General features: G+C 50.3%; 1 protein-coding gene across 13 annotated transcripts in view; it reads right to left on the reverse strand.

Moving 5' to 3' along the window:
- Positions 1-12767, reverse strand: part of SH3PXD2B (SH3 and PX domains 2B) — a 72440-nt gene that overhangs the window by 23452 nt on the left and 36221 nt on the right. For all 13 annotated transcript variants that reach the window (XR_005269368.2, XM_038186481.2, XM_038186485.2 and 10 more), the window contains 2 exons: positions 6748-6824; positions 3734-3825 (listed from right to left, as the gene is read on the reverse strand). Coding sequence is in view for 12 of the 13 variants with exons in the window: in XM_038186481.2 (XP_038042409.2) it covers positions 3734-3825; positions 6748-6824 (169 nt within the window). In the remaining variant the exon portion in view is untranslated. The remainder of the gene's footprint in view (positions 1-3733; positions 3826-6747; positions 6825-12767) is intronic.

The raw sequence follows: 12767 nt of genomic DNA on the forward strand, positions 1-12767 counted from the left end.
ACCCCTCAGGTCCTTGCTTCACTACAGAGTTAACCCGGGCTCCTGCATGTGGCAGAGCAGAAATTCAGCTGGCGAGGAGTGCGAGCAGCTAAATGCCTTGACTCAGCAGTGGCTTTGTGCCCAGCAGCTCAGCCTTCCCCAGCCTTCCCCCGGCAGCTCTGTGCTGTGGTTAAACGACTGCTTTAAACTGAAAAAGGGGGGGTGAGGGGTGAGGGGGTACACATGGCAACTTCCCACCTCAACAGCCAGGCATCCTGCTGCTGGTCAGACCTGCTGAGATATGCGGCAAGCAGGAATTTGATGATTCCTCTCCTTTGAAACTATGGCTTTCATCCATCACCGGCAGAAAAACCCCACAGCCCCACCGACAGCTAAGTTTCTGGATGATTTCTCTTTCCATAACTATTTCTGTCCTTCTCTCCCCCACCTCCATTCCATCCCTGCAGACCCACTTTTTCCCAAATTTAATCAATCCCTCCAGATTACAAGCCCGCTCCTACCCACTACTGGGCGGCCCTCTGAGGCAGAAGGGGTTGAATTATCCCGTCCACAGATTGCTGGACAGGGAGCCACGTCACAAAAGCCACCAGGCATCTCTGCCAGTGGAAACACCACAGCCTCAGTCCGCTCCCCTGTTTGAAGTGGTCCCTGTGGGCAGGAGGACGCTGGAAAGTTGGCGGGTGTGTGCGGAGGGGATGGAGCAAGGGCTTCACCTCCCTCTTCCACCCCCCAACTGCTGGAGCCTCCTTGTCTCAGCTCGGCTTTGGGCTCTGATCTACTGCCCAACTGGAAGCAACGGGGGGAAAAAGGATGCATTTGTCTCTTTCCCTCTCCATTCAGTCCCCTTCTCCTCAATCTTTCTTTGAACATGCCAGTGGCAGGGCTGGGGGGTTGTAGAGTGAGTTAGGGACTAAGATTTTTATTCTGTTGGTGCTCCCAACAGCATCAAACAGACACCAAAGGGGACTTTGCACTGCCGGGAAGCACAAGCAAAGCCTGGGTCAGCCCAGGAAGAGCTCCAGCACTGGGGAAAACAGACACGGGAGGCGCCCAGGGATAGATGCATGGGCTGTCCAGCCTCCTCTTTCCACTCCCAAACGCTGCCAGATCCAAGGACTACATTCACCCTTTGCAGTTAAACAGAGCTCTACAGTCTGCAGTCAGCTGCAGCTCTTGAACGTGGCTGCACATCTCAGCGTGGTGCGAGATGGGTGGATCCTCTCTGCATAACCCAGGAAAAGGAAAGCAGAGGCTGCATCCAGAGCACCCCAGGGCACGTCCCTATCTCCAACAGCCACTGCTCCGTGCTGCGACCCAGGACAAGCCCTGGGGCATCAGCCAGGCAAGACAAATGACAGGGGACAAGGAGCTTGAAGGCTCCTGGCCGTGGTGCCATGAGAGCGGCTGCTTGGCTTGGCACACAGCATGCTGAGCAGACCTTTTTTCCTCCCTCATTCCCACCTTCCAGCCACCCAGCATAAAAAAATGTTTGCTTATTTTTATTATTTTTTTTTTAAATTCTTCGTTCATGGCCTGGCTCCCTTTCAAACTCTCGGAGAGAAGTATTTATCTGCCTTATGAATGATGACATCCGGCCAAACCCCAGACACGCCAGCACGTCTGATGCAGCCCCGCCGTCTATCACAGCTCTCCTATCGTCAGGGGTAGGCTGGCCGCGTGCCAGCGCTCAGGGCTCGGGAAAGGGCTCCCACCAATCTCTCCAGAGGAGAGAGTCAAGGACTTTTATTAATTAGCATTTTGAATTGTCGCTAATAAATACCCCTTCGGCATTCAGGCTGGGATATGGAACACAACAGAGACGTCCTTGAGATGCTGTAGCGTTTTGCTGCTGGAGGCGAACGGACAGGAGTCACCTGCTAAATCCTTCTGCGTGCTGCAAAGTCTCCTCTCAGGAGAGCAGCAGGCAGGGGAGGCAGCGCAGCCCACCACCAGATTCAGTGGTGCCTCACCAGCTCATCTGCCAGCACTCCAAAGGTCAAACACACAGCAGTTTTGCACCGAGGGCAATTTTGCACCCCAGAGGTGTCCTGCAGGACACCACAGGATGTATCCAAGGTTGGATCTTGTGACAGAAGCACATGCTTTGGATTATATTTCAAGCTGGTGCCTCCTCTCTCTACCTCTGATTAGTTCTGTGGGACACAAAGCAGGGAGATGATGAGCAGGACGTGGCACTGATTGCTGCTTGGCCAGGTAGCCAGGAGCAGCAAACACAGCCACAGACAGCTGCACTGCTCTGAGCTGATGCTCAGCACCTGAAGGTCTCCACACCTGAGCGTGCTCCTTGTCCTGGCCCCAGCCCCACCACACCTGATTTCAGGCCAGCATCTGGCTCAGCCTGTGAGACAAAAGGAAAGGTGGGAAGAGTGGGTGCAGGACTGAAGCTGCCCTGCAATCTCCTGTGTGTGCTGTTGCCCCAGCTCCAGCCAGCTCCAGTAGGTGACTCCCTTTGCAGAGCAGCTCATCGTCTTCTCATGCAGGGCTCAGACTCACACAGGCAGCTCCCCACGCCCTGAAACAGCCCCAGGGGCTGTTAACCCCCATGATAAACCCTCCCTCAGTGTCTTTGCAAGCTCGTCTTGTTGTTCTGTCTCTTGCTTGCCCCTGAACTGCCACCTTTGCTGAGGGACGCCCATCAGGTTGGCAGATTAAGTGGTGAGCAATAGCGGGGCAGGATGGATGCGAGCAGCAGCTGACAGCACGCAATTAGTTAATGGGCTGCGGGGCCCTCAGACCAATCTCATCAAGTGACTGTGAGCTGCAGAAGGAATGACGACAGGCCAAGTACTAGAAACAGAAGCCAAAGGAGGAAAGCAGGGATGGGGGAAGGGGGAATTAAAGTGAACAAACGAATAAAATGTAAAACCCATGGAGAAGACAGAATCCACACAAGCATAACACCTATCTGGAGACCCGAAAGACTCAGTGCTCCTGCTCAGAGCAGAAAAACAAAATCCCTTATCTACCTCCGCACCCTTCCAATAGGGAATGATGTCAAATCAATTTATTGCCTTTCCTTGCACAATTAATCAAGCCTCCTCCGTTGCTCAACCTTTGGTAGAGCCGCACATAGTGTCACATGCAGCATAAAGAGCGAGCCGCATAGCGGGAGATGGAGGCGGCTGCTCAGATTTATGCTGCTTGTGATTAGTAAGAGATGGGTGGCTCCTGGCCAAAGTAGCTCACAGTCACAAGACTTATAACCACACAGAGTTGCGTAAGGCACGCGAGATTCCTTGCAAACATTCCTTGTTTTGCATGGAAAAAGTCAGGAGTGGTTAAGGATGGGGCTCACAGACATTACTAAGGGAGAGAGCCTTCAAACGAGGCAGAGGACGCACAGTCCCAGCCTGGTTGCTGCCCTGTGAAATGAGGCTTTTCAGCCTGACCATGTTTCTGAAACCAGCATTTCACTGAACAGAAAGTGGCAATGTGTCTGGCTGTCATCGGGGGAAATTAATACTTGATGGGGTCCCGGAGAAGTACATCCACTTCCCTGCTGGGGAAGACCACACCAGGACCTGACTGAAGGTATGGAGCTATCCACCTCAAGCTGTGCAGCCCCCATTCCCTCTCCAAGAAACCAGCCAAATCCCAGATCTGTGACTCCTGGGGGGAAATGTCAAAGCACATCAGATACTTGGATGCTGGCAAGTTGGAGGCAGTGTGTTTCATCACCACCCCCGTGGCAGCAGCCACCCACCCAACTTACTCTTTGGGGGGCGTCAAGTCGTCGGGTCGGGTCTCAAAGAACTGCAGAACCTCCTCACACTGTGAGATGTAGGGAGGCAGCTGGATCAGGGCCTGCAGGTGGAACAGAGACACAGGTGATGTGAAGCGCTGCCATCAGGACTGAGCAAGGAGCCTCAGAGCACAGGAGACCGGGTAATGGCATTGCAGAGTGTTGTGCTGGTCCCTGCTCACAGGAATAGGGCCATGGGTGATTGGAACTGCAAAAAGTAAAACTGACGTGCAACTGAAGATCTGAATCAGGGAGCAATGCTGCAGCCCTGCTTCCCAAGCTGGAGCAGATGTTTGACCGATTTTCTATTCATTTCCCCCACCCTCCATTTGCTGTCACAGCAGTCTCATGAAAGGAGTGCGGGCAATCTGAATCTCCACTCCCTTCTGTATCAGAGACAAAGCCACATCTGCAAAGCCCTGGGGTTACCACAAGATCAGATGTGGCTCCATCCTGACCTAATTGCTGGGCCCCCGAAGCCCTTCCAGCCATTCAGCACACGGTCATTCGCTGCCAGCACAGCAGACAGTCAGACCACTAATCACAGCCCTGCTGCAAACAGGATCATGTGAGAGACACAAGAGAGAGCAAAGCACTCACTCCATGGGTTTTGTGTGCAGGGAAGGGCTATCCAAAGACCAGGCTTTGCATGGATGCCATCCCCATGTGGGCAGCACTCCCCAACACCAAGCATCCCATGACCTACACAACTTCCCCTGTGCTGAAAAATCACCCCTGTTCTGCAGCCTGGAGAAGGGATACACGTCCTCTGATAGCAGGGAACGGTCACAGAAAATATCTTGTGCTGGGAGCACAGGAGGCAAGACCCGTGGCTCATTTTTCAGGACGTCTTGCAGGAAGCCCAACCAGCGCTGACTCAGTGGGTGCAGCTGTGGCTGAGTCAAGCAGGCCACCCTGCAGCCCAGCTGGCCATGGACTACAGCATTGTGGCCACAAACACAAAAACAGGGACATGAATAGCATGATGTCTGTCCCACCTCTGGCTCTGACGTCCAAAGAGTGAACTGGCAAGGGCTGTCAGCACACGGCTTCAGACCATGGTGTTAGAACCACAGCAAGTCACTTTGGTCATTTGCTGGACAAACACGCCTTATTGCACCAAAATCCATTTTCCAGGGTGTGAGAATAGATTATTCTCTAGCAGGGATTTTTTTTTTTTAAGAGGTTCACCCAGCCTCATTGGGCTAGAACATCACAGCATTGCAAATCCTCCATCCACACCCCACTAATGGCTTCTCAAAAGCCCACTTCAGGGGAAACACCGACAAGTGCAGAACAGAGAGTAAACTAGAAAAAACGGGAAGAAAGTTCAGACTTCTGCTGCCTTCTGAAAGCAGTGGTTCCCCCCTTTGTTGCTCCCCTCACCTGCTTCCAGCCCAAACCTCACCCCCCTTTCCAGGGCTCTCCCAGAGGACGAAGACACCTCCTGACTCCGCCAGGGGATGGCAAGAAAGCACAAACATTCCTATGCAGTTTTCTGCAGGAACCTGTTTACAACAGGCTTGCTTAACCCTCAGTTCTCCTTCAGCGGGCTGGGGGAGACTTTTTATTTCTGTTCTGCGCCACCACACTCCGAGCACACCCAACGTCCACCTCCGATAATAACCACGGCAGGGAGAGCAGGATGGGACCCCCATCCCTCAGCCCTGCAGTGCTACGTGCCCTGGAGGAGATGTCTCTGCTCCCACCAGCTCCTTGCTCATCCCACGTCTCTGCAGCTCTTCAGTCCCACACCCACCTTGGAGCTCAGCAGCAGCTTTTCAGCTGAGCAGCATCGGGAAGGCCAGGCCCAGTGTGCGTGTTATTACTTGGAAATGCATTAAGGGGGGGAGGAGACAGCAGCTCTCTAAGTGGGTCATATACCATCAGCCATTATGTTCCAGTTGTTAAGTCAAATGGATTCATTATATTTTATGCCATTAGTGGCATCGTTCTGAAACAGACAGCTGCAGCATCTCATCATTTAGGGACTTTTTCTTCTCAAAAATTAAATTTACGGCTGTCTGTGTCTGTGCGGAGCTGGCACGTTTCAGTGACTTGGAAGACAAGGGGCTGAACACTGCTGGCTGGAGCCAAGTTATCTGCACCGTCAGCTTCCCTGGTGCTGCTCCATTTGGAGCTCACAGGTCTACGTACACCTTGCACCACATCTCCATCACTTGGCTGTCATCTCCTGTCCTGGCCCTCCATGGTTTTCACCCCCAGCCCCACTGCAGAGCTATCAAGATGTGTTCACTAATTTATCTTTACCCTTGTAAAGATAAATTCTTTACAAGAATGTGGTTCCTGCAGCCACAACAACTCTTCCCTAGGTCTGGCTGAGGCCCCACACCCACAGTCCCTCCTGCCATGCAAAGTCCTAGGCCACGGTCACTGCTACACCTCCTGCACCTGAGGAACATAACAAAAAACTCACTGTTCCCCCATTTTCTCCCTCAGATTTTGCAGTCTGTGTATATGTTTTCAACTGCATGTGTAATGGATTCCAGAAGTACCAGTCCTGCCTCCAGACCATTTCATGGCTGCTGGGAATGTAATTCTTTGACATGATGAGACATGGTGCATTTTGTGTAAAACAGTTTTTTATGGACTTTTTTTTTTTTAATGGGGAAAACCAAAATACTAACAAAAAAACAACAGCAACAACAACAAAAAAAATCTGCCCTGACCTTATAATTGGCTTTACGCTTTAGCACAGTCTTGTATTCTTGAAGAGTATGGATGAAATTGTCTCAGTGTTACGGGTGAAAGGTCCTAGTCAACTGTACCTTGCCTCTATGATGACAGGATCAGCAGATGGGATAACCAGTGGTAGGTGTTCATCACCAAAAAGGTTTGATGGTGAGGGACAGCTCATGCTCCTCATTCTGCCAGCACTGGGGCACTGTTATATGCTACCAGGACACAAGTGAGCCTGATTAAGGTGGTTTCATCTTTGTTTGACACTAGCAACCTTCCCTTACCTTGCAGTACTCATCGATGGGTATCAGGCGTTTGACTGCAACATCACGGATGTGACTCCGGCGGAAGAGGATCTTCCCTGAAACAGGAGAGACAAAGAGAGAGGAGCAGGTCAATGCAATGCTCAGGGACGCTCTTCTGAATCGCTCTGTCAGGACTTCTTCCCTGTGCATCCCGTTCTCACCAAAAGCACCGTACCTCAAGCACATTCCCTCCTGTGCATTAAATATTAGAACAAAGCATATTTAAAGTGGCAAGCGTGCTTAGGCAGAGAGAAGGGGAAACAACTACCAGCAAAGTGCATCCCCATCTCCCCTTACCAGTGTGGCAATGATGGAGGAACAGCCCTATCAAGCCTGTGTTCCACACCTTACTGCCTGTCTGCAATGTGGCATGGGTGTACAAGTCCATCAGAAACACCAGCACTGGCCAGAGAAGCAGACATCCCTGCTACAGGGTGACCTCTGCTGCAGGCTACGGGCTCTGAGCTCAGCTCCAGCACGGGCAGCAGCCAGGCCAGGGGGGGATCTCCCTGTGCAGCTCCAGTGTCAAATCGGTCCTCGAAGCCACAGTGTCGGGACTGCAGCTTTGAGTCAGACCTATAGGATTTTCCTTCCTGTCTGGGGTTTATTTTTGTTCTCCATTAATGGGATCCTCTTGCCACTCCGCTTCCTCCCCTCTCGCTTGTGGTACAGACCTATTTCCTTTGAAGTCTAATGAGTCCTAAATGCTTCAAGCTGCTTTCACAGAGAACTGCTTCTCTGGCATTTAATGAGACAAAAGCCATTAGCAGACAGCAAAACAGATATATACAGAGACTCAGTGATCAAAAGGACCTGTATGTGGTAGGATTTCAAACTTCCAAAATACTATGAACATACACTGGCACTACTTTGCAATACAATAACCAGAAAAAAATGTGTTTTGAGAGAGGGTGATAAAGTTCCTTCGAGTTCCTTCCAACATTTCTTATATAGCATGAAAGCCTTGTCTCTTTTTGTCCCTACCTGGGTTTCTAATCCCACCACCAAACCCACAGCAAGTAACTGATGTGTTTGTCTGTACAACCCCTTCACTGAACAAGGAGGTCACCACTGGGCAACCCAGAAGCCAGACACCAAGCAAGACTTCTCAGGAGCCATGGCAGCACTGGAAGCAGAGGCTGGATGCTGCCATGTTACCTGTGAACAGGCTGTGTTAACCACTCACATACCTTCCACAACTTTAAAACCCTCCCCTGCTCCATGACCGGGCCAGGATCTGGAGCATGACTGACTCGTGCAGCCTGCCAACACATTTTTTAAGCAGAGATGAACTGAAATGACCATATTTCAGCCTGCAAGGAGCATGAATCAGAACCTTATGGAGGAGCCAAATCTCTCATTAGGCTCAGTTAATGCAGAATGCCTTCAAAACTGGACTGTCAGAGGGAGCACAGAGGAATCACACTCAGTACTAGAGCTATGCTTGCCCTCAAGTGAAATGCAAAGAGTCAGACGTGCTCATACCAGAAGGATTGCTTCTCCTTTATGTCCCACTGACAGCGAGGGACCCAGACGTTCATGGTGGGAAATACTCTCCTCTGAAATGCATTCCTTCTTGCAGTGTGTCACAGCCAAGTCTGGCAGCCTTTGTGATACAGTGGAAAAAAAAAGCCCCTCTATTCAATCTGTCTTTCAGAAGGGTGAATAGCCTGGGAACGCAGAATTTGTCTGGAAAGATTGGGAGGGAAAGAGAGCGACAAGCAGGTCTGAGCTCCCTACCTTGCCCATAGCAATTATTTTCCATCAGACAAACAAACGATCAGCAGTTTTCTCATTAGCAGTCGTAGTGGATTTGCTGTGTAGATTTCTATTTGAATGATTTTTAAAAGATGAATGGATCGCGATAGCTTTGCTGCCAATTGTAAGGAATAGCTGTTTAGTTTTTACATCTGCCAACATGAAATCCCTGACGGATGGGCACATTATAAATGTCTAAAGGAACAAACTCTGGGTGTGCGAATATTTAAATGTTTAACAAACAGATGCCAGTGAATAATAATAAAAAGAACATAGTTACAGGGAATAAACGCATCACAACAATTGAAGTGATCTTAAATTAGGCCAGGCACAGTGCACAAAAACCAGCAGGAAACCCAGCTCATTTCTTGATTTGCTCTAGATCTAGTATTTTTCAACAATGAAGTTTATTTTCTAACAGAAAGCTGTTGTTCCATCCAAATGCTTAATTAACATAATTATAGACCCTTCAGTGCTGCCAAATACAGCTATCTAAATCCTTGGCTTGAAAGGCAGGAGAGAGCAGGAAACTGCTTCCTCCCCTCCTAGGCTAACAGGACAACATTTTCCTGGGCTTTCTTCCCATAGACCATACCTCCAAAATGGAACAACAGTACTGCCTCTGGGGCTTTTCATGGGGCTGAAGACCACATAATGCAGAAGAAACATCTGAGGTTATTCATCTCATATCTGCATCCCTCCTTGCTGTAGCTCCTGCCCTCAGCTTCAGCATGAGGTGTAAAAACAGAAAAACCCGAAGGCAGGCAGCTCTGCTCGTCTTGCTGAGTACTGTAGGTTTCCAGCAGCTGGTAAGGTCACTGCCACTGCAGGCTCCACTTCACCACCTTCTCAATCATGGTGTGACTCAAGCACTTAGAAATGATCAGTTTTTCATATATTCCTACACACAAGGTTATGCATGCACAAACAGAGCAAGGAGTCTCCCTGTTAGCACAAGAAAAGTCACTGCCCAAGGAGGCGTAGCAAAATACACCTTTATGTGCAATTTAGGAAGTGTTCTTTCTCCAGATTAATATATAACACTTTATTTCAGTGAATGCATTTATGAAGTGCTACATTACCCTACTGTAACTGTAATCTCACTAAAGCATCGCACCTGCCTTGCTCGATATGTATTTGTTTCACAGCAGAAGTTAGGTGTCTTGTAAGCATATGTTCTTTGCGCGCAGCCTGGCAGTATTATTATTCTCCATCGGAGAAGTCTGAGCAGCACAACCCATCCTTTACAGTTAGAGGAAATAAAACTGAAAAAGAGCTGAAATACACACAACTCCTTCAAGATCAGAGCAAATGAAGTCTCTCTTCACTGGTCTTCAGTGCAGCAGTGGGAGGATGCTCCCTGTCTACACCTGATGTCACGTTTTGCACACTTCTTGGCTGGTTGCAGCTGCTGGGGAGAATTAAGCCATGCAGACTCATTTATTAGTGTAGGATTGCTCCGGAGTAGAGAGGATAAGTTTAATTTAGAAAAAAAGTAAGACACCGTAAATATTTATATCAACAGGACATCAAAGTCAAACGCAGAGCTTTTGAGAAATCACCAGGTGTTTTATACCCAACACAGAAGCAGCTGGGACGAGTGAGGGACCTCTGCTGCAATATCCAGGAGAAGTTCCCCAGCTGCCTGTTGGCCCCATGACCAGCCCAGAAAAGGGGCAGGACACAAGGGGCAGCCCTTAGCACAGGATTCATCAAAGGAGAGAAATCCCAAGGGCAATCAATGCCAGTTCTCGCCCTGCTGCTCCCCTCCAGCCCCTGGCACTTGCACTGCTGCCAGCACCAGCTGTGTTCCTTGGAGGTGGCTTCCCATGTAGGGGCTTCCACTTACCCAAAGGCAAGACAAATTCAAGAGCAACACAGCAGCAAAAGCCATGTCTCTGGCTCCCCTGCTGACTTGAGCATTTGTTTACTCATTTTTTCTCCTCGTTGACCTTGGTTTGTTCTTACAACCAGGCCACCCAGATGGGAGTTTCAGTGCTAGGGGCACCCAGCACCGAGGGCACTCAGAGAGGCACAAAGAAGGGGGGAAACCCTAACAAAAAACCCCAACCCACCACAAAGCCAACATCTGGCCACATCTGAAGGACCTCGAGTCAGCAGCAAGCATCCTGTCTCCCCTGCTGAGCGACAACCAGAGACCCTGCAAACAACCTGGGTACACGCTGCGGGCACTCGCCCTGCCCCTTCCCTTTGCCCTGCCCGACCTCCTCTCCCTCCCCTTTTGACCTGCTGATACGATCTGACCAGCTCGGGGCTCCCTTTGTGTCAGTGATTCCATTTCCTCTCTTTCACCGCCCTGAGCTCTGGGCTGACAGGAGGGAGCCGATATTGTTCTTTGCCCTGCTTGGTGTGAAGCCTGGAAAGCCACAGCAGAGAGCCTTGGTACTGCTCTGAGACTCCATCAGCCAGTGCATGCAGCTCACAGCCTGCTGGGATGTGATGCTCCTCGGTTATAAAGCTCTATGTCCCACCACCACAGAGGCACTCCTCTTTTCTTCCCCTTTTCCACAGGGACATTCCTCTCCCTCCATCACTGCAGCCAGACAAGCACTCCTGCTTGCCTCACACCACCAGCAAATTAACAAATTCTGCAGTAAGCACCCCCATTCTTTGCCCCATGCTGTGCCTCATCCTGGGAAGACTTCTCCTGGAAAGTTTTCTCCAAACCTCTCCTTCAAGCCTTTCTTTTCCACAATCCCTGCAATTTCTCCCCAAAATCCCACTGCAACAGAGCTGCGACCAACACAGTTGGGCCAGGACATGTGGGGGACAGCCTGCTGGCTTTTACTCCCCATCCAGCCATGAACTTGCTGGAGCAGAGCCTGGAAGAAACCCCTCTTTGTGGCTGATCAAAGCTGCTGTGCTTTATCTGATTGTCTGAGAGCAAAGGGTGCTGCAGCAGCACGGGAGGGGGGCGCGAAGCGATGCAGGCAACACAGCCCCCACTGCCCTGGGGATCCATCAGGGGCTGCAATGTGTCAGAGAACAGCATGGGGAAAGCGCTGATAAGGACTGTAGGTCTCCTGCAGGATGAAATAGAGCAGGCAGGCCACAGGAGGAGTTAATCTCTCCAAACAAACAGGTAGGGAAAGAGAACTGCACAAATTATCCCCTCCCATGTGAATTCTCCAGACAGGAGCAAGAAGCAGAAGAAAACAATGCAGGGGCTTTTCAGTCAGCAAAATAGTTGAGGCTCCTCTTGATCCAAAGGCTGTTACTGGGTCTCAAGCAAGCTGGATGGGCAGAGAACCTTAAACACATCACCCTGCTGATCACAGCTGCGAGTGAAGCCAGAGATTTCCAGCCTGGAAAAACGTCTGTGCCTCTCGCTTTACCCTGAAGGACTCCCCCCACTTCCCCCACCCCACTGCCTCGGAAAGAATTTACTTCTCTGCACCTTTCAAATCACATCCAGATTTTGCCTGGCACGGGTTCCAAACTGACTTTAAAAAAAAAAAAAAAAAAAAAGGCAGCCCCAAATGTACACATAATTAGTCCCAGCCCATGGAGCAGCCAGCTAGCTACGTGGGCTATTCCTAGGACAGGGAAGCAGGCGTGGGAGACAGCACTTCCAGGAGCCCTGCACTTAGCATCTGTTTGGCAAAGCTGTGTGCTGAGCACGCAGCCTGGAGAAAAGGAGGGGGACCAGCAAGCACCTCCATGGCTGTCATGGGAATATCCCGAGCACGGAGTCCTGTGCATCTGTGAAATGAAGGTGAGCTCAACAGGGCCTCTGTCAAGCTCACGGGCTGAGATCATGCTGGGAAGAGCACAGTTAGTTCTGTTAGTTTGCCAGTAATCTGAGAGAACTGCAGAGCATAAGACACGGGGCAAGAAATCTCTCAGGTATTGGGTGTGGCAGCCAGAGGAATAGGTCTGAAGAGATGAAACCTCCATGGAAGAAAAAAGGAGCCCTTGAAGCTCCTATGGGTGCTGCTGGTCGCCTATGATACACGAGAAGGATTTTGGTCTGGGCTAAAGCAGTGAGGCTCCTCAGGGCACCACTGGGGCAGTCTGATGATGCAAGAGAAGCTGCTTTTTCTTCCCAAGTTCAGCAGCAAACCTCAGTATCTTGACTTCCTTGCTACCAGAAACAAAAATAAAATACATTTCTGAAAAAGGCAAAAGGTTGAAAAAATAAAAGGAGGAAAGGCAGCTCCCCAGCTTAATAAATCCTTGCTAATTCTGGCTATCATATCAGACTCAGCAGCTTTTCTTCA

The sequence above is a fragment of the Anas platyrhynchos genome, chromosome 14, assembly GCF_047663525.1.
Source record: "Anas platyrhynchos isolate ZD024472 breed Pekin duck chromosome 14, IASCAAS_PekinDuck_T2T, whole genome shotgun sequence".
NCBI lineage: Eukaryota > Metazoa > Chordata > Aves > Anseriformes > Anatidae > Anas > Anas platyrhynchos.